We start from the raw sequence: 20,867 nt of genomic DNA, 5'->3' as shown, positions 1-20,867 counted from the left end.
ATTTTAGTTATTTAAGGTGGGAGGGTAAATATGGTGCTCTTTATCTATCTTGGCTAGACGTGGAGGTCTTCACCTGGAAATTTTGAAGAAAATTTTAAGAGACTACTAGAGTTTCTGAGGAAGGGAATTTAAGTTATTCAGGCACTTTTACTGCTTGAGGCCTGAAAGGGCACAGTGAAGGAATAAATCAGAAGGAAAGACACCCTTAGATTTGTATAATTTTAAGTACAGGAACTATTTAGAAAGATGAGGGCAGCATGAATGCCTAGAGCTAATATTAGTGATATTGTTATACCTTTCTACTTAAGTGGGCAAGGGATGGAGAACTCAGAAATCCCGTGGAGAAAGCTGCCTTGAGAGGATGTATTATCTTAAAGAAATGCAGCAAGTTTGAGGCAGCTCCAAAGGAGGGGAACCCTGACCTTACTTTCCTTCCTCCTTTAAGGTTTCTGCTAATGGCTCTCCATGGGCAAAACCAACTAGAAGATAAAAGGGTTAGAGAGCCTTAGAGATCAGACTATAATCCCCAGGACACAGGGTAGGCAGAAAAGGGTTGAGTGTGGAAGAGGTGGGTAAACAGAATAACCTGTACAGGGAATCAGTGATAATTTTTAGATTGCTGGCTACAATGTCAGGGTGGTTGGTGGTGCCACTTGGTGGGAAAGAAGAGAAAAGGCACAGTATGTTTGGGCAGAAGTGGGTTTGACACAAGGAAAAACAATGAGATGGTTTTTCCTGGAAGTCCTGTAACTATCGTTTTAAATTGTTTAGAAGGTCCTTATCAACATGGATGATGAAGCAGAGTTTATATAGCAAGTACATATACAGTGATTTGTGTGGGGACTGGGTTTAGAAAGAGTGGGGAAAATAAAGTAAAAATCATTCAGCCTAAATGTATGTGTTGCCTGTCCCTTGGGCCATCTGGATTTTGGGCCAGTTACACTGAAATCTGTTGCAGACCAGGCTGAGAGCTGAGTATTTTGAATTCTGCTAGAGTGGCTATGGGATGAAGAGATTTGGAAAGCACTCAGTTACTGAACACCTATAGGGGATAAAAGTTGAGAAGACAGGTGATAAAATCAAGTGTGATTTAGATACGCCAGTATAATTTATCAGATTCCGGGATTATAGAATTACGTGGCCAACGTTGATATTAGAGTGTGGCTGTTTTAAATCATCATGTGACATAGTGGAAAGAGCATGGGTTGAAGTCCCTCTCTTGTTTTTTACTGAGTCTGTGACATTGGGCTGCTGCTGCTAAGTCACTTCAGTCATGTCCGACTCTGTGCGACCCTATAGACGGCAGCCCACCAGGCTTCCCCGTCCCTGGGATTCTCCAGGCAAGGACACTGGAGTGGGTTGCCATTTCCTTCTCTAATGCATGAAAGTGAAAAGTGAAAGGGAAGTCGCTCAGTTGTATCCGAGTCTTCACGACCCCATGGACTGCAGCCTACCAGGCTCCTCCGTCTGTGGGATTTTCCAGGCAAGAGTACTGGAGTGGGGTGCCATTGGGCAAGTGACCTAAATGCACAGAACCTTAGTTTCCCCTAAGAACTGGTCAGTCAGTTCTTCGCATCAGGTGGCCAGAGGATTGGAGTTTCAGCTTCAGCATTAGTCCTTCCAATGAATACTCAGGACTAGTTTCCTTTAGGATGGACTGGTTGGATCTCCTTGCAGTCCAAGGGACTCTCAGGAGTCTTTTCCAACACCGCAGTTCAAAAGGATCAGTTTTTGTTTGTGGACCCTCCAAAGTTGCTGGAAGTTTCAGCAAGGCCATCTACTAAGTCACTAGTAGCAGGCCAGGAAGAGAGTAAATGCTCACATGAAATCTGTTGATCCAAGACGACGGTTGGCACAAAATACAAGTTTGAGAAAGATTGCTATTCGTGTGATGATACATATTGATAGAACATAGACAACACCAAATTCTAGGGACCTTAAAGGACGAGTCAGGTACTTGAGGAGGTTACCTCAAAGCTCACCTTCCAAAGCACTTTGCAAGACACCCCACCTCTCCTTCCCTTTTCTCCTCTGCAGATTGTTCCCTTTTTAGTGTGTGAGATTGGGTATTGGACTGGATGGGCCAGTGATTTGTCCCAGCATGTGTTCCATCTGGGGAGCCTCCAGGGAGGTAAAGAAGACCTACTGTGTGCTCACAGGTTGCTATTAGCCCAGCTTCCCTCATCTCCACACAGAGTCACATGGGAACATGGGACTCTGAAGATTATTCTTGTTAAATGTACTAAGCACACCATATCCTTTCTTCCTGTCTCTTGATTTTAGTGAAGCCATGGCATGGAGGAGCAGTTGTCGGAACTAAAAGTATATAACAAAGAGGAAAGAAAGTTCCTTCCTCGAGGAGGTCATGAGAATCATTTTAAAACATTCTAAGGGCTCAGTTCAGTTCAGTCGCTCAGTCGTGTCTGAATGTTTGCAACCCCATGGACTGCAGCACGCTAGGCCTCCCTGTCCATCACCAGCTCCCAGAGTTTACTGAAACTCATGTCCATTGAGTTGGTGATGCCATCCAATCATCTCATCCTCTGTCATCCCCTTCTCCCGCCTTCAATCTTTCCCAATATCAGGGTCTTTTCAGATTAGTCAGTTCTTCGCATCAGGTGGCCAAAGGATTGGAGTTTCAGCTTCAGCATCAGTCCTTCCAGTGAATATTCAGGACTGATCTTCTTTAGGATGAACTGGTTGGATCTCTTACAGTCCAAGGGGCTCTCAAGAGTCTTCTCCAACACCACAGTTCAAAAGCATCAATTCTTCAGCACTCAGCTTTCTTTATAGTCCTACTCATGTCTATCGGGCTGGTGATGCCATCCAACCATCTCACCCTCTGTCATCCCCTTCTCCTCCCTCCTTCAGTCTTTCCCAGCATCAGGATCTTGTCAAATGAGTCAGCTCTTTGCATTAGGTGGCCAAAGTATTGGAGTTTCAGCTTCAACATCAGTCCTTCCAATGAATATTCAGGACTGATCTTCTTTAGGATGAACTGGTTGGATCTCTTACAGTCCGAGGGACTCTCAAGAGTCTTCTCTAACACCACAGTTCAAAAGCATCCATTCTTTAGCGCTCAGCTTTCTTTATAGTCCAAATCTTATATCCATAAATGACTATTGGAAAAACCATAGCTTTGACTAGATGGACCTTTGTTGGCAAAGTAATGTCTCTGCTTTTTAATATGCTGTCTAGGTAGGTCACAGCTTTTCTTCCAAGGAGCAAGTGTCTTAATTTCATGGCTACAGTCACCATCTGCAATGATTTTGGAGCCCCCCAAAATGAAATCTGTCACTGTTTCCATTGTTTCCCCATCTATCTGCCATGAAGTGATGAGACTAGATGCCACGATCTTAGTTTTCTGAATGTTGAGTTTTAAGCCAGCTTTCTCACTCTCCTCTTTCACTTTCATCAAGAGGCTCTTTAATTCTTCACTTTCTGCCATAAGGGTGGTGTCATCTGCATATCTAAGGGCTGCATATCCAAGGGCTAGCTCACTTAAAAGAGATTAGGTGGTTTGGATGATCCCATGGGATAAAAATGTGGACTAGAGGGTGGAAGCCACATAAAGTAGATTTCAACCCAGTACAAGAATCTTTCTTATAATTACAATAGTAGCTGCCTATTGTGAAAATTCAAACAGCACAGAGAGGGAAGGTTAAAAATTGCCCTCCATGCTTCCACTGTACTTCTTTCTGTAGATGTCACTGCAGTAAGCAGGCTTTTGCATATTCTTCCTGAAGTTTTGTATGTTAGGTCCTTACACAGTTTCGGAGAAGGCAATGGTACCCCATTCCAGTACTCTTGCCTGGAAAATCCCATGGACAGAGGAGCCTAGTGGGCTGCAGTCCATGGGGTTGCTAAGAGTCAGACACGACTGAGCGACTTCACTTTCACTTTTCACTTTCATGCATTGGAGAAGGAAATGCCAACCCACTCCAATGTCCTTGCCCGGAGAATCCCAGGGACGGTGGAGCCTGGTGGGCTGCCGCCTATGGGGTCACACAGAGTCAGACATGACTGAAGCGACTTAGCAGCAGCAGCAGCAGCATTCAGGGTAGCCTGAAGGGTTTTAATAGCACAGACTGTGAACCGTACTCCCTAGAGTTTCTGCATTAGTAGGTCTGGGTTGGAGCCTGAGAGTTTGCGTTTCTAACACATTGCTTGGTGGTGCTGATGCTGATTCTCTGAAGCTCACAGTTTGAGAACCACTGATGTGGTTTCCTCTTTACAGAGTTCTTACAAATGCAGTCATATTGTAGTGTCTAAGAATTTGCTCTTTTACTCAATAACACATAATTAGCAGTTTTCTTTAGCTATGTCTCATTTTTAACAACTGCTTCTGTATCAGTTTTAGCAAGGCCCCTATAAATGAATGGGGCTTCCCTAGTGGTTCAGTGGTAAAGAATCCAGCTGCAATGCAGGAGCTGCAGGAGATGTGGGTTTGATCCCTGGGTTGGGAAGATCCCCTGGAGGAGGGCATGACAACACACTCCAGTATTCTTGATTGGAGAATCCCTTGGATAGAGGAGCCTGGTGGTCTACAGTCCGTGAGGTTGCAAAGAGTCAGACAGACACAACTAAGCGACTTAGCATGCAGGCACTATAGATGAATATTGAATTTGTTTCCAGGGTTTTTGTGAGTGTGCCCTTGCCTTTAAAAAATAAATCTGAAATGTGCATTTTTGTATATATCTTTTAGATGAGCCAATCTTCAGTTCTTAGAAGGTAAATTCTTAGAAGTTACAGCTCTTGGGTAAAGAGGTAGATTTGGAAAACAGATAGATATTGCCAAATTGTTCTAAAGGAGGATGAACCAATTATTCTCCTGCTAAAAGTATCTGAAACTGCTTGTGTCCCCAAGCACTTGCCCAAAATGGATATTATCAGTGTTTTCATTTTCTGCCCATTTTTTTAAGGTGTAAAATTGTATATCAATGTTGTTTTGATTTGCATTTCCCTCCATTTTTTGTGAGGTTAAAGGGTCAATGTATGGATTGAATATCTTTTTCTATGAACTGCAAGTTTGTATTTTTTGCGTCACATGAACAAAGGCAGCAAACTTTTATTTGCGGGATTGCTAGTAATGTTGTAAGGTTGGCATATTAGGAGTTGTGATCAGAGATGAGGTTGGGCAGTGGGGTTAGTGGTTTGGGCAGGAGCAGGAGCTTTGAGTTCCTTGTGGGCCAGATAAAGAACTTGGCCTTCACTTTGGACAGAAGCAGCATTGCTGGTGTTGAAGCTTACCCTGCAGCTCGTGATAATTTTAACAGGGCCTGTTTCTGGAAAGGCACACTGTTCAGTAATCTTCCAGTAACTCATTCTTTCGGCCTTTCACGTGGGGCCTTGAAGCCACCTAGCCATTCTTCATAAATAGGGTAGGGGGGCGTCGTAGAGCAGCGCGTTGTACAGCAAAAACGAACACAACATTGTAAAGTAGTTATCCTCCAATTAACAAATGGTCAGTAATTGTTAGCAGTAAGTAAAAATACATTACTATATATTAATAATACATACTATATAATAATAACATAAAAATGTTTATATTAGTAAAATAATAGGAAAAAAATAATAGAATTTCTTTAAAAAGGGGAAAAAAAAAGCCAAAAGAGTAGGGTAGAAACCTCAGCCATCCTCAGGCTGGGCATTGTCTTTGAGGGCAGAGTTTTGCAAGATGGTGCAGGGACTGGATTTTGTTGCTGTACCCAGTACTTCTCTCCTCCATGCCTGTGTGTGCGGAAATGGGCTGCAGGTCAGGAGGAAGAATGCCCTGGGAAGGGGTGCAGTGCTTCATACAGAAGAAAGGCTTGCTGACTGTGCTTCTAGACCTCTCCAGGGATGGAGAGTTTTTAGATGCTTTTTATTTTAAAAGGTATTTGACTATTTTATACATTAATAATTTCCTCCTCCCTCCCAGCCCAAGAATTCCCTATTACTGCAGGACACACGGCATGTTTCCCTCTAGGCAGAAGGAAGTAGAGGGCAGAACATTCTCAATATCTAATGCTTCTCATAGTAGCCTGTATAGTGACATAGGGTTGTCATTAATCAGAGCATGGAGGAGGCGTTTCTGATGGTTGAGTGTCTGAGAAGTTTTCACAGGATGAGCTGACTTGGAATTGTGTTCTGAGTATGCTAAGGATGAAAGCAACTTGGTTGGGAGGTGGGAAAAGTCAAGTCATTTCAGGGATAGATAAGAGTCCTGTTCTGGCCTAGACAAACCTGAAATTGAATACAGCCTCCTTAATCTTCCAGCTTTGTGACCATCCACTGGATTTTGTTCCCCTCAGGATTTCAGTGTCTTCCCCCTGTAAGTGGGGGAAGGGTGGGTGTCATAAATGTGGGTTCCCCCTCTCCCTGTCTCTGCAGAGAGAATAGCTTGGTAGGGCATTTTAAAGGGCTTGGAAGGCATTTTAACAAGTAGGGAGCTGCTTTATTGGATCACAAGGATTGAAGAGAAGGGAGTGTAAGTGAGGTTTTATAGAAGAGGACATGGGAGATCCAGAGTTTAATTTACTCTCAGGCAATGTTTGTTTTGGGAGTTTGGGGATGTCATTTGATGCGTCAGATTTTCCACCCATGATTTTGTTAGGACTTATACCGTGCATTTGGCCTCAGCATGGCTGGGTTTTGTATTTTCTCTGTGTCATCCATTGAGCATTGCCTGTGTGGCTTTTGGACGGTGGTGGGTTTTGGCCACGGCCCAGGATCGCCTCAGTGTTGATCCCTGTGACCACCACATTGTGAGGCATGCACGAGGCTTCCTTAAGTTTGCCTGTTCTACCTGTTGGAATCCAACTTTGAATCTAAGACGACAGCCAGCTTTTCTTCTGTCTGATTTAATTCCATACCCCTCATCCAGTCATCTCAGATTTGTCTTTAAAGATGGGCTCAGTCCAAAGCATGAAGATCCTAAACATCTTGAAAAATACTGGGCTTCTGATCTAGTGCTTGGAAGACTGATGAAAACAGTAACCCTGTACTTATTTTATCAACTTACATCTCCATATTCTGCCAAGGAAGGTGGAGTTGAAACAAGACGCTTGGCTTCAAGAGTATAGCCGAGGTTCCACTGGCAAATGGAGCCCCCTTACTGCCACGTGCAATATTACCAGGTGCATTAGTTGTGCTTCAAGTACATAAACTAGGCACAACTTGAGGCATCACTGTTTGACTTTCAAAAATAAGATTCTTACACTAAATTGTCAACTATTTAAAATCAGAAATGATATATTTTTCAGCTTCCTATTCCTAGTGTCCTGACCCAGAGAAAGCACTTTACATTTGTTTACTGGAATTTGAGCTGTTAGACATGGTGTGAATACCTAGGTATAGATCATGCATACTAAACATCCCTGCAGATGTTCAGGGATGATTTGGTCATGAAAGAGAAGGTTGGCATATCTTAATAGACCTAATAATTGCTGCTGTTTACTGAGTGTGTTTGTGTGTGTGTGTGTGTGTGTGTGTGTGTGTGTGTTAGCCACTCAGTCATGTCTGACTCTCTGTGATCCTATGACTGTAGCCTGCCAAGTTCCTCTGTCCATGGAATTCTCCAGGCAAGAATACTGGAGTGGGTGGCCATTCCCTTCTCCAGGGGATCTTCCCAATCCGGAGGTCAAAGCTGGGTCTCCCATATTGTAGGCAGATTCTTTACCATCTGAGCCACTAGGGAAGCTGTTACTGAGCATACCATATATTAATACCAGGCGCTGTGCTGGGCCCCCTGGTTCTACAATCTTAGTTAATCGTTCAAAGCATATAGCAAGATTGGAGCTGCGGGAGACAGCCTTTCACTTTAAGAGGAGAAGTACCTGTCAAGAAGCTGTACTTGTTCTCCCATGTATATTTTTGGTAAAGCCGATGGAGAACCAGGTATTATTGCCAGATTAGCTCTTTCCTTCCCCTGCCAAATTTTCTCTCCATTTTAGAGCATGGGAGAATTGCTTTAAGTGGTATTTAATTCTTTCTGTTAAGGAGACTGAAGTGGAGCAGCATACTCATTGCTTATCTTTTTCTTCCCAAATCTCCCAACCCCCTGATTATATTATAACTAAAAAAAAAAAAATTTGTGTGTGACTTGTGTACTTGAACTCCCAGCCAAGACCAAAGATCAAAGTCAAGAGAGGATATTAAGCTCACTCCCAGGTCCCTGGGACACTGTATCTGTAGCCACTGTCCTCAAGTTTGTCCTGGAGGAGTGGCCCACTAAGAAGTAGAACTGCAGGTAAGCTTATCCACTCTGGAGGGTTGCAGTCTTAGGGACTAGTGTTCTGCTCTTTAGTCATTTAGGGGAAAAGAAGGAAGCAAATAAATATAAGAGACAACCCCACAGAGTGGTTTTCAGCACGATTATGTGTAGCATGACCCCTTTTGAGAATTTTTGGGACAGTTATGCAGAGAACAGCCTCCATGTCCCTGACTCTGTCTCCTTTTCTCACACTGCCTTTGAGCAGCTTTCACGTTTGTTGAGGAATCAGCTGTGAAGCCTGTGGTTTCCTGTGGCACATTTCTAATAATATTTGTACAGGCTATTATTTAATGCACCATATAAATATTTATCATAAGAGTGGTCTTTTGATCACGAACAGAGGCTAAAAACCAGTTCAGTCAATGCTGGCAATTGGCTGGGAAGCTGTTCTGCCCTTTGGAGCCTCTTGTAGACTGAGAAGTTAGGTAAGGCCTGGGACATGTGTGCAGCCAGCTTGAATTTCTCTCTGTAGCTTTTCTTTCTCTTGGCTTCCACAGTCTATGCTCTTAATTCTCTTGTCTGACCAGCCACCCCATATTCCCTGTTAGTTGTGTTTCTTTTTAATGGGCTTCCCTGGTGGCTCAGATGGTAAAGAATCTGCCTGCAATGCAGAAGACCTGGGTTCGATACCTGGGTTGAGAAGATCCCCTGGAGGAGGCCATGGCAACCCACTCCAGTATTCTTGCCTGGATTATCGCCATGGACAAAGCAGCCTGGTGGGCTACAGCCCATGAGGTCACAGAGAGTCGGATACCCCATATTCCTTATTAGTTGTCTTTCTTTTTAGAGAATTTATCTCTGCCTCAAATGAATGAAGTGGGATCAACTTTCTGACTCTCAGCATTCATCTGTTGGGGTTTAAAGCCACACCATTGTGACCTGGACAAAACCCAGCTCCTTTGGTGTTGTGCTCTGTGACCTTAAACTGCTTTATTGCTGAGAACCTCAGTCTCTCTAACTGGGAAATGAGCTCACAGTGGCAACCTCACGGGATTGTTACAAGTGAAATCACAGAATCAGGTGGATGATTTGCAGAGCAGAGCCTAATAAGTGCCAGTTGTTGCTGCCTTTGTTGTTGGCACTGTTGTTGAAGGATTCGGTTTTCACTTTTAGGTTGGAAAGAGCCCTAAAGTTGCCTTAAGAGGCCAGGGTTCAAATGCATATGCTGCTGCTGTTTACTCTTTGTGTGACTTGGGGCAAATTTTCCTATCCCAACAAGGTATAAAATGGTGGTAGGTTCCCCAGCTTGAATGCATTTCAGTTGGAAGAGATGAACAAATGTGTAAAAGTGCCAAGCATGCAGGAGGATCCTAATCCTTTTTTTTTAAAAAGCAAATTATAAAAGAGAATAATGTTTTCCATTTTGCAGTTACTTTATTCTCTGAGGCCAAGAGGAACTGGAATGTAGTTTGGAGTCTAGGACACATCAGAGAGTACTTATGACCCACGAACAAAGGGCACAGAGGGGAGACTAGGAATCTGAGTGCAGAAAATCCTCTGGCAGAGTTTTTATAACTCACAGGGTCAAGTTTCAGGGAAGCTGCCCTAGAGCTTGAACTTCTCAAGATCCAGGTGTGGAAACAATCATAAAGAGATCACTTAAAACTATAGTAATAGGAAACGTAGTGAACCTGAAATATTTAATTAGGATCTATTTCTTACAAAAACATGAACTGGGGTGTGTGTGTGTGAACAACGCAGAGAAGGTATGATGCCCTTGTTCCCATGGGTTTGACTCTCTTTTGGACTGATATCTCAGTCATACAGTCTAGAAATGGATAGTTTTACCAGAGAGAGGCCACCTGGTATTGGGGAAGGGCCAGTCTCTGAAGGTGGGCAGCCTGAGTTCTGAGTAAACCAGTTGTAGACAGAGTAGGCACATGGCTTTGAGCCCTAGGTCAGGAAGATCCCCCGGAGAAGGAAATCCACTCCAGTATTCTTGTCATGAACAGAGGAGCCTGGTGGGCTGCATCTCACAGGGTCACAAAAGAGTCAGACACAACTTAGCGACTAAACAACAAGAACAGGGTACAGAGTAGGCAGAGTCCTTGGCAAACGTGTGTTAACTACGTGGAGGGTATCCTGCAGCATGGGGCTTCCTAGGTGGCACTGGTGGTAAAGAACCCACCTGCCAGTGCAGGAGACATAAGAGAGGTGGGTTCTATCCCTGAGTTGGGAAGATCTCCTGGAGGAGGGCACGGCAACCCACTCTAGTATTCTCACCTGGAGAGTCTCTATGGACAGAGGAGCCTGATGAGCTACATACAATCCATGGGGTCGCAGAGCCAGACACGACCGAAGCAACTTAGCACGCATGAACCTGTTAGCATGGCATTCCAAGAACGGTTAGGGATTTGGTAGCAGAGGGATCGAGACTGCTCTAACCTCTATCACTTGGTATTTATATAACGTACGTGAGCAAGTTACTTGACTAGTCTAGGACTTGTTTTCCCTCATCAGTAAAATGGGAATGGTCCTAGTAATTCTCTGCAAGGGTTGATATCAGGACAAAAAGTGGATTTAAAAATGTAAGCAAGCTGCTTAGTAAAGCATCAGATACACAGTAAATTTTACCTGAAGTTGGGTTTTAAGAGTTTGCTCTGAGTCTCAGGGACATGGTGAGTTTGTGCCATGTGCCAGACACTGGGCTGGCACTAGGGGTACCGCTGTGGTCCAGGCAGCCCTGGAGTTAACTCTCTAATGGCAAAGCTCCAGTCTCCATACAAGTCAGAGTGGAGGGGGAGGGTTCTCTGGAAGGATGGGCTCTTTCCTCTTTAGCCAAGAAATAGGTCCAAAACCCAGAGCCAGGGTAAGCCCTGAGTCAGCTACAGAGTGGAAATTTGCCTCTTTGGATTTTACTGGACTGAATCAGGATGTCTGGTGGGTGGTGAGATGAGATATTCCATGCAGAAGAAGACAGTCGCAAGTGAAGGAACCAGGCCTGAGGAGCTGGGCCAGCCACCTGGGGGCCTCTTTTGTCACTGGCTCTGGTAGGAGTAGAGAGAAGCTTGGGTGGCTGGCCAGGTCTGTGTAAGCCAGAATGTTTGCATGGACTCTTCATTTCCTATTTCTTTCCTCTTGTTTCTCCCTGCAGTGTTTAGAATAGTTTTGAAAAGCTCTAGTCAAGGACAGAGTTGTTGACTTGCCAGGATCAGTGTTGGAGGGCAGCGTCCTTGGGTCCTTCCAAGTGGTGACAGTGGGACGCTAAGAGAGGCAGTCCTGAGTTCAGCAAGTGGAGGCCTGTGGTCATTTGGGGGCGGTGGAGCGGCCAGCCTAGTCAGTCTTCTTCCTCTGCAGATAAAGAAATCTAGGAAGATATAAGCCATGGCACTGCCCTGTTTTGCCCTTCACTGTATCCTCAGTTCCTAGCAGGGTGTCTGATGCCTGGCACAATCTGCATTTCTTCTAATATCAGTCACTGATTGCAACATGCCTCATTATTTCATATATCACTAAGAAAGATGTTCCTGGTTGCCATTGGTTTTTAAGTCACTGATTTCAGAGAAGCTAAATGTGAAAAGAAATGAGTACCTTAGAATTAATAAAATGTGGTTGTAAGCATCCAGTAAATATTTATTAATTGGATGAATGAAGCATACAGATATTAGAATCAAGGCACAACACTAGTGCAGATAAATCCAAACCTAGGAATCTGAACTATTAAAGCATTAAAGCATGAACCTGTTCATCCTTATTTTTTTTTGTTGATCCACTGATTTAGGTGTTCATTCCATAAGAACTTAGTGAGAACTATTATGTACCAGACAGTGTTTGGGGATACAGGCACTTGTAGGAGCTGAGGATATAGAAATCAATCAGTTCCTTTCTTCAGGTTCAGGCCAGTGAGGGAGGTGAACACAGAAGCCAAAAATTCGGTCAGAGTGATTTTTAAAAAGTTTAAAAGAAAGAAGGGACACAGTACTCTGGTGGCGCTGGGGCATGGAGAGAGGCAAGAGGTGATGGTTGGGATTCTCTGGTGGTGCAGTGATTAAGACTCTGTGCTTCCAGGGGAAGGAACCCAGGTCCAATCTCTGGTCTGGGAACTATATCCCACATGCCTCAGTGAAGATCCCACACATGGCAGCAAAGATCCTATGTGCCACAGAACAGCCAAACAAATTAAGAAAAAAGTGTTGGTTGAGCAAGATCTTAACGTGAAAGTCAGTAGGCAGCATATTAAAAAGCAGAGATGCCAACAACGGCCCTTCTAGTCAAAGCTGTGATTTTTACAGTAGTCAGGTATGGATGTGAGAGTTGGACTATAAAGAGAGCTGAGCGCTGAAGAATTGATGCTTTTGAACTGAGGTGCTGGAGAAGACTCTTGAGAGTCCCTTGGACTGCAAGGAGATCCAACCAGTCCATCCTAGAGGAAATCAGTCCTGAATATTCATTGGAAGGACTGATGCTGAAGCTGAAGCTCCAATACTTTGGCCACCTGACTCATCGGAAAAGACTCTGATCATGGGAAAGATTGAAGGCAGGAGGAGAAGGGGATGACAGAGGATGAGATGGTTGGATGGTATCACCGACTCCATGGACATGAGTTTGAGTAAACCCCGTGAGTTGGTGATGGACAGGGAGGCCTGGCATGCTGCAGTCCATGGGGTTGCAAAGATTCAGACACGACTGAGCGACTGAACTGAACTGATGCACAGAAGAGAGAAAGGAAGTTGGAAGGAAAGAGAAGCATGAAGTGGAGACAGTCCTGTAGTGGTGTGGTGCACCTGGGAACCTGTGAGGGTTCAATGTGTCTGAAGCCTGATGTGAGAACAGGCAGGACTGTAGTAGATGTGGCTGGATAGGAGGCAGAGGGCAGATCCTGGAGGGCCTGGGATGCTGTGCCGAGGGCCTCAGCCAATGGTTTTCAGTCCTTAGGAAGAACTCAGCAGAGTCACTGTTGGGGGAGGGTCGAGGGCCAGGCAAGGATGATCTTTGCTTGACACAGCGCTGCTGTGCTTTGATCTATTTCAGTTTTCAGTTTCCTTCGAGTAATGGCTTGAAGAAAAAATATCCCTTTTGGATGTTTGAAGGAATGCATGTTTTGAAAACTGGTGCCGCTGATCGTGTGGGCGAGGAGATGAGAAAGCAGTTAGGCCGGAGCCTTGGAGTTGTTCTCTGAAGCTCAGAGGAGGGTAGCCCTTGTTCGTACTCCAGCTTCCACCTTCGCCTCTCCAGCTGCTCATGAACCATAGGGGCCACATGCTGTTGGGGGATCATTGTGAGCAAGTCAGAAGCCATCATGTTTAACGAAGCCATTTTTAACTGGGATAAATACCCAGGAAACCTTAACGGAACACCTGCTGGCTGACTACGTTTTTGAATCCCCAAGTATGATCTTGCCGAGGAAACATTACCTCTTTGAAGTGAAAGAATACAGAACACTGCTGTGGTTGAAATTAGACCCTGGGCGCTGAGGCTACCCTGAGCTCACCTAGGGGGCTGTAGCACGTTCTCCAGCATAAATATCTTGGGGGCTTGTTCTTATTCTTTAAAACACCAGTCTGGAAAATGAAAGCCTCTGTGAGATGTCTGCGTCCTAGGGGCTAATCTGAGCAAAGGGACCCAGAGCGGCAGTGAAGGCCAAGGAATTCCTGGAGTGTTCGCTGGTCAGGTTTCCTTGTAACTCGCAAGGCGTCTGTAAAGAAAACAGATTGTCTAACAAATTCCTGATCCTGTCTCCCTCGAGGCTCCTTCCCAGTCCCAGTCAGTTCACGACACGGCCTGCAGTGTATTTGCCTCTTCTCTGAATCTGTGCTGTGAGCTGTTACCAAGGAAAAGAGAATGTACAGGTGTGGGATTGTGGGTTCAGGCTGCTCTGCAGTCGTGCTGCCTCATCTCTTCATTTCCGAAACCTTTTTGCCCGTCAGTATAATGTGCATGATTATTGCAACTTCCGTTTACTGTTCATAAGTGTATGGACCTAGCATTAAGAGAAAATTTACATATTCCTTGGAGTCTCATCTTAATCGCCTATAAAATAGACACTCACTGTCAGGGTGAGGGGGGAATTGGATGAAAGTAGGCAAAAGGTACAAAACTTCCAGTGATAAATGAATACTAGGAATATAATGTACAATGTGATAAATATAATTAACCCTGCTGTATTTGTATATGAAAGTTGTTAAGAGAGTAGATCCTAAGAGACCTCATGACACAAATATTTTTCTGTTTCTTTGCTTTTCAATCTGTATGAGATGATAGATTTTTACTAGATGTATTGTGATAATCATTTCTTAAGGTATGTAAGCTTTATGCTGTGTACCTTGAACAATAGTTCTGTATGTCAATTATACTTTAATAAAACTGGAATAAAAACAATCTCACCTTGTAGCATCACAGTGAGTAGAGGGCCTCTATGACTTCCCTGGTAGCTCAGATGGTAAAGCATCTGCCTACAATGTGGGTGACCCAGGTTCGATCCCTGGGTCAGGAAGATTCCCTGGAGAAGGAAATGGCAACCCACTCCAGTACTCTTGCCTGGAAGATCCCATGGATGGAGGAGCCTGGTAGACTGCAGTCCATGGGGTCGCAAAGAGTCAGACACGACTGAGTGACTTCACTCACTCACTCATGTACTGTTTAGAGTGCTTATTGGCACGTGATAGGTGCTCAGTAGATAGTTTTTTCAATGAATGGCTGACCAGGTAGGTGAGTTCCTTTTTAGCACCATGGCCATTGCCCTTTTGATTCAAATTCATTGAGGAGAAAATGTGTACCTGTTGCTTCCAGATTCTCAGTTCTACAACCTTTTGTTTTTTTTCATTGCACTTTTCATCCGCTATCATGATTTTGCTTGAATAATGGTGAAGCTTGTAAATGCTCATCATCTGACTCCCTCCAGAGAACAGAAACTCCATGTCTGAGGCCACGTCTGCCTGTTCACCCACCACCTACCTCAGTGCCTGCTCGCACACTGGCAGCAATGAGCATCTTTCTTGGATTAATGAATAATCATCCAGTTCGTCAGCTGTGCCCCTTCATTTCCACTTTCAAGATGTTCCCGTGCTCGACTTTGCAGACCCGCTTGGTCTTCACGTGGTTTGGCCTTTGACCCCACAGGTGGAGGGATAACAATGCCCGGTGGAAATGAACCCAGGAGCTACTATGTGGGCGTGGATGTGGGGACCGGCAGTGTCCGAGCAGCCCTTGTGGACCAGAGGGGCACCCTCTTGGCTTTTGCAGACCAGCCCATCAATCAATGGGAGCCTCAGTTCAACCACCATGAGCAGTCGTCCGAGGACATCTGGGCCGCATGCTGCGTTGTCTCAAAGGTATGGCCCTGACTCTGGCATTCTATCCTTGCACATGCTTCCTTCCCCCCGCCCCTCCACTGAGTGTCTCTTGTGTGTCCATCTGGTACCAGGGACAACGTACGGGTAACTTTAGACACTGGCTTTGCCTTTTGGGAGCTCAGAGTCTGTGACAGAGACCAACAGTCAGCAGGGATATGACATGAGAGGTGTGGGAACAAAGTGACTGTGGCTGGAGCTGAGGATGGGGCCAAGCCAGAGGGGCTCAGGGTAGACGGTGGAGGACTTGGAGCATGCAGTCAGAGGATTTGGTTGGGTGTGACTGGATGTGAAGACGTCACTGATCACCAGAGCTCACCTCTACGGTGTCTTCAGGTGTGCCCAGTTCTGTGTAAAACAGGTTAACCTGCATCATAGAGGAGAATCCTTGCAATGGCTGTATAGAGGCAGTGCTATTAACACCCTCATTTCATTGAGGCAGAAACAGAGGCACAGAAAGATTAGAGAACTTCCCCATGCTCATGCAGTTAGTAAGTAGGAAAGGCAGGGCTGGAACCTAAGCAGTCTGATTCCAGTGCTGCACCCTGAGTCACTGGACTGTCCTGCCTTCCAAGTGGACAAGTGAGGGGAACCTCTCTTGCTCAGAGGAAGCAACATATGCAAAGGCAAGGTGGGCTCTGAGAAAGGAAGAAAGTCGAGCAAGACCAGTGCATCTCTGAGTTGTAGCAGGTAGGCATTTTTCTTGAGGGGCCTTTATTTGCAGTCAGCTTGCTGACTTGGAAAAAAGTGATGCTGGGTGAGAATTGTTCCCTTTTAGTTTCGCTTGACTGGTTTTATATCCCAGTAATCAGGAACGACAGAGATGTTTTTGTCTTTTTATTTTTCCAGAGGGAAAAATAAAGACCTGGATTCTGTCTTCTCCCTGTTTCTGGTTTAGTTCCTTAAATATTCATGATGGGCTTGGTAATTTGCAGATGGACAATTCACCATTCTGTCCGTATTGATCAGTCTGTTTAAACTTTCATGAGCTCAGGGCTGCTGTTAGTCCCCCCAGAGAAGAAGGCAGGGAGAGGAGGCTGGGGGTGGGCAGCACTGGAGCATGATATAGGAATAAAAGGGAGGCGTGTCTTTTCTTCTGCCTGTTTAACTTTCTTCCTCCCTCCCCCTCCCAGCCCTTGCCTTGGTGAGAATCCTCTGCTCTTTGCCCTTGGGTCTCCTTTGTCCTTCCAACATAGAGTCTTTCTTGCCATTAAGGAAATTGTCAAGAAGAAAATATAATCCCCTGATGAAAAGCTACTTTAAAACAGGTCTGCTCTAAGTACAGCTTGGTTTAATGTTGGATTTTTAATCATCTTGCAGTGGCAGCCACCACATTATCTCTTTGAGCCCCTTCAGCCATGTGAGTGCTCTGGGCATTGTCCTTCTTGAGGCTGTGCTTCTAGAGTAAACCTGGATAACACTATTGGTCTTAGGCCCTTCTTCTCACAAGGGGCATGGCCACGTGGCCACGTGTCAGAAGCCGTGGGATAAGCATGACACGTCTGCTCATAGCTCATCGCTGTGTGAGGTTGAAGGAGGGAAGCGTGTTTATATTGGAGAAGTAACACACCAGAGAGCACAGATTCTAGAGCTGGACTGCCTGGATTGACATCCCAGTTCCAACATTTATTAGCTTGTCATCTTGAAAAAATTACTTTCGGTTTCTTGCTTGAGTTTCATCATCTGTAAAATGGGAATGATGACTGTACCTATCTGCATTGGGTTGCTGTGAGGATTAAATGAGTTAATGCATACAAAATGTCATAACAGTGCCTGGAAATGAGTAAGCACTGTGATTCCTATGGCGATTGCACTGATAACAGTAACAAAAATGAGTAGATTATGGAGGAGAATGAATTTTTAAGATAGAATGTTGAAAAGTCAGAGTCAGTAAGGGAGGTACCTCATGGGGAATATTCACTCCTTTTCTGGTTAGGGTTCTTTCTATGTAAGATTTTGAGAAGCAATGGTCTGGGGCAAAGGGTGACATAAAATACACCCTGACCTGTCTTGTTCTCAAAAACTTAAGGAGCTCAAGGGCTTGAGAGCCGTTGTATTGTTTCCTTTTCTCTAAGTCGCTCACATTCCCTGAGATGGTTTTCCCGTAGTCAAATTAATAAAAACAACAACAGCAGCAACAGTAATAATAGTTACCACTATTATTAGTAATAGTAATAATAACAGTAATCATTAATAATTAATAGTAATATTAGCAGTAATAGTAATGATGATGGCAACTAACATTTCTTGGGCACTAATTCTGTTCCAGGTATCATGCTGAACACTTTATACCAATCACTCCTTGTTATCTACACAAAAAATCTTTTTTAAAAAATTGAAGTATAGTTGGTTTATAATGTTATGTTAGTTTCACATGTACAGCAAAGCGATTCAGTTATATATATACACACACACACACATATATGTTCTTTTTCAGACTCTTTTCCCTTATTGGTTAGTACAAAATTATTGAGTATAGTTTCCTGTGCTATAGTGTAGGTCCTTGTTTGTTATTTTATATATAGTGAAAGTGAAGTCACTGAGTTGTGTCTAGCTCTTTGCGACCCCATGGACTGTAGCCCACCAGGCTCCTCTGTCCATGGGATTTTCCAGGCAAGAATACTGGAGTGTGTCGCTATTCCCTTCTCCAGGGGATCTTCCCGACCCAGGGATCAAACCCAAGTCTCCCACATTACAGGCCAACTCTTTACTGTCTGAGCCACCGGGGAAGTAGTGTGTATATATTAATCCCAAACCCCTAATTTATCCCTCCCTCACTTTTCCTTTTGGTAACCATAAGTTTGTTTTCTGTGTTTATAGGGCTATTTCTATTTTGTATCTAAGTACATTTGCATCTTTTTTTTAAGATTCCATGTATAAGCAATAATATACGTGGAATCTTTTGTCCTTTTCTGCCTGGCTTAGTTCACTTAGTAAGACAATCTCTAGGTCCATTTTTATTGGGGCAAATTTTTTTTACTAATATTCCATCGTATATATGAACCACATCTTCTTTATTCATTTCTCTGTTGATGGACATTTAGGTTGCTTCCATGTCTTGAGTTCTGTGTCATCGCTGATTTTAATGGCTTATGTTCCTTTTGGGGGGCTTCCCAGGGGCTCAGTGGTAAAGAATCCACCTGCCAGTGCAGGAGATATGAATTCCATCCCTGGGTCAGGAAGGTCCTCTGAAGGAGGAAATGGCAACCTACTCCAGTATTCTTGCCTGGAAAATCCCATGGACAGAGGAGCTTGGCAGGCTACAGTCCATAGGCTCACCAAAGAGTCAAACATAACTTAGTGACTAAACATTTCTTTTGGAGCCACAAATCTTAATCCCCTCAACAAGGCAAGAACATTGCAAGTTTAGTGTATAGTAACAGATTCCATTAGGAAGAAGATGATAAGCTGGAGGTGTCATTTATTCTGCAAATATTTATTGAGCACTACTGTGTGCTATTGGAGAAGGCAATGGCACCCCACTCCAGTACTCTTGCCTGGAAAATCCCATGGACGGAGGAGCCTGGTGGGCTGCAGTCCATGGGATCGCTAAGAGTCAGACACAACTGAGCGACTTCACTTTCACTTTTCACTTTCATGCATTGGAGAAGGAAATGGCAACTCACTCCAGTGTTCTTGCCTGGAGAATCCCAGGGATGGCAGAGCCTGGTGGGCTGCCGTCTGTGGGGTCGCACAGAGTTGGACACGACTGAAGCGACTTAGCAGCAGCAGCAGCAGACTGTGTGCTATGCTGTTTGCTAAGAACTGGAGTATGTATGGGAGAGGGGGCTACAACAAGTTCTCTGCCTCTAAGGATGAAATAGTTCAGTTGCATGGGGAAAAAATATCCACAAGTCAACAAAGTACCATTTTTTTTACCCCCTAAATTGTACCAGCTGTATGAGTAATATATACTTCGAGAGAGAGAGAGCAGAAGGAGGAGTCATACATGTGGGACTGAGGGTGCAATGATGTCACCCTCCTACCATTCATAGAACTGTATGGTTTGCAAAGCATGTTCCTATCCACTTGATTGTCATAGGAGGTGGGTAGGGGAGGGATTGTTTCTTCCATATTATAGTTGAAAAGAACAGCTGGGATCCAGAGAGTGAAGTGACTTTTCCTAAGTCACCCAGGAAGTGGGTGATAAGCCTGAAGTCAGGTCATATCTCTGGATTCCCTCCGTCTCCAACACCCCATACCTTCATCTTTTGTTTAGATCAGCGCTGGAATGTAACCTCCTCCTAAATGTCCTTCCCCTCTATGATTGTTCTCCTTCTTGAGCAGGAATGATAATGCTAACCTGACAACTCTTCTATAGCCTCAAACTACTCTTCAGAAAGAATTCATAACATGCCCTCCAGGCCTCGCATGGTTTGGTTTTAGCCTGCTCTTCTGGTTTATCTCATGATCCTCCTTTCAGCTCTGCCTTCCACCTGCATTTTCCTTCTGTCCTGTCTTCACACATGCAGTGCTTCCTCTCTTTCACACATATTCTCTCTTCTTCCTGTACACTCTTCCTGCCTTCAGCCAACAGATTTCACTCCCATACATCCTTAGATCCATAAGGTCTAATATGGCAGTCACTAGCCACATGTCTTTTCATACTGTTCACGGGGTTCTCAGGGAAAGAATACCACAGTGGTTTGCCATTCCCTTCTCCAGTGGACCACATTTTGTCAGAACTCTTCACCACGACCCGTCCATCTTGGGTGGGTGCCATGGCACTCCAGTAATCCCACCGTTCCAGTGCCATTACTTTGACAACAAAGGTCCGTCTAGTCAAGGCTATGGTTTTTCCAGTAGTCATGTATGGATGTGAGAGTTGGACTGTAAAGAAAGCTGAGTGCCAAAGAATTGATGCTTTTGAACTGTGGTGTTGGAGAAGACTCTTGAGAGCCCCTTGGACTGCAAGGAGATCCAACCAGTCCATTCTAAAGGAGACCAATCCTGGGTGTTCATTGGAAGGACTGATGCTGAGGCTGAAATTCCAATACTTTGGCCAGCTGATGGGAAGAGCTGACTCATTTGAAAACACCCTGATGCTGGGAAAAATTGAGGGCAGGCAGAGAAGGGGATGACAGAGGATGAGATGGTTGGAGGGCATCACCAACTCAATGGACATGAGTTTGGGTAGACTCTGGGAGTTGTTGATGGACAGGGAAGCCTGGTGTGCTGCAGTCCATGGGGTCACAAAGAGTCAGACACAACTGAGCGACTAAACTGAGCCACATGTCACCATTTACCTTTAGTTAAAATGAAGTGTAGGTCAAAATTCACTTATTGGAAACACTTTTTTTTGCACAGGTTTCTACAGCCTGTAG

General features: G+C 44.5%; 1 protein-coding gene across 9 annotated transcripts in view; it reads left to right on the top strand.

Annotated features, from left to right (window-relative positions):
* Window positions 1–20,867, top strand: part of FGGY (FGGY carbohydrate kinase domain containing) — a 523,869-nt gene that overhangs the window by 12,876 nt on the left and 490,126 nt on the right. For 5 of the 9 annotated variants that reach the window (XR_009735607.1, XM_061413058.1, XM_061413054.1 and 2 more), the window contains exon 2: window positions 15,314–15,525. The exons of 1 other annotated variant lie outside the window; for it this stretch is intronic. Coding sequence is in view for 7 of the 8 variants with exons in the window: in XM_061413058.1 (XP_061269042.1) it covers window positions 15,328–15,525 (198 nt within the window). In the remaining variant the exon portion in view is untranslated. Of the gene's footprint in view, window positions 1–8,060; window positions 8,231–15,313; window positions 15,526–20,867 lie in introns of those variants that run through there. 3 more of the 9 variants (XM_061413056.1, XM_061413059.1, XM_061413060.1) reach the window with 3 other exon arrangements.

The sequence above is a fragment of the Bos javanicus genome, chromosome 3, assembly GCF_032452875.1.
Source record: "Bos javanicus breed banteng chromosome 3, ARS-OSU_banteng_1.0, whole genome shotgun sequence".
Classification (NCBI taxonomy): domain Eukaryota; kingdom Metazoa; phylum Chordata; class Mammalia; order Artiodactyla; family Bovidae; genus Bos; species Bos javanicus.
This window is presented reverse-complemented; position numbering and strand designations above follow the sequence as displayed.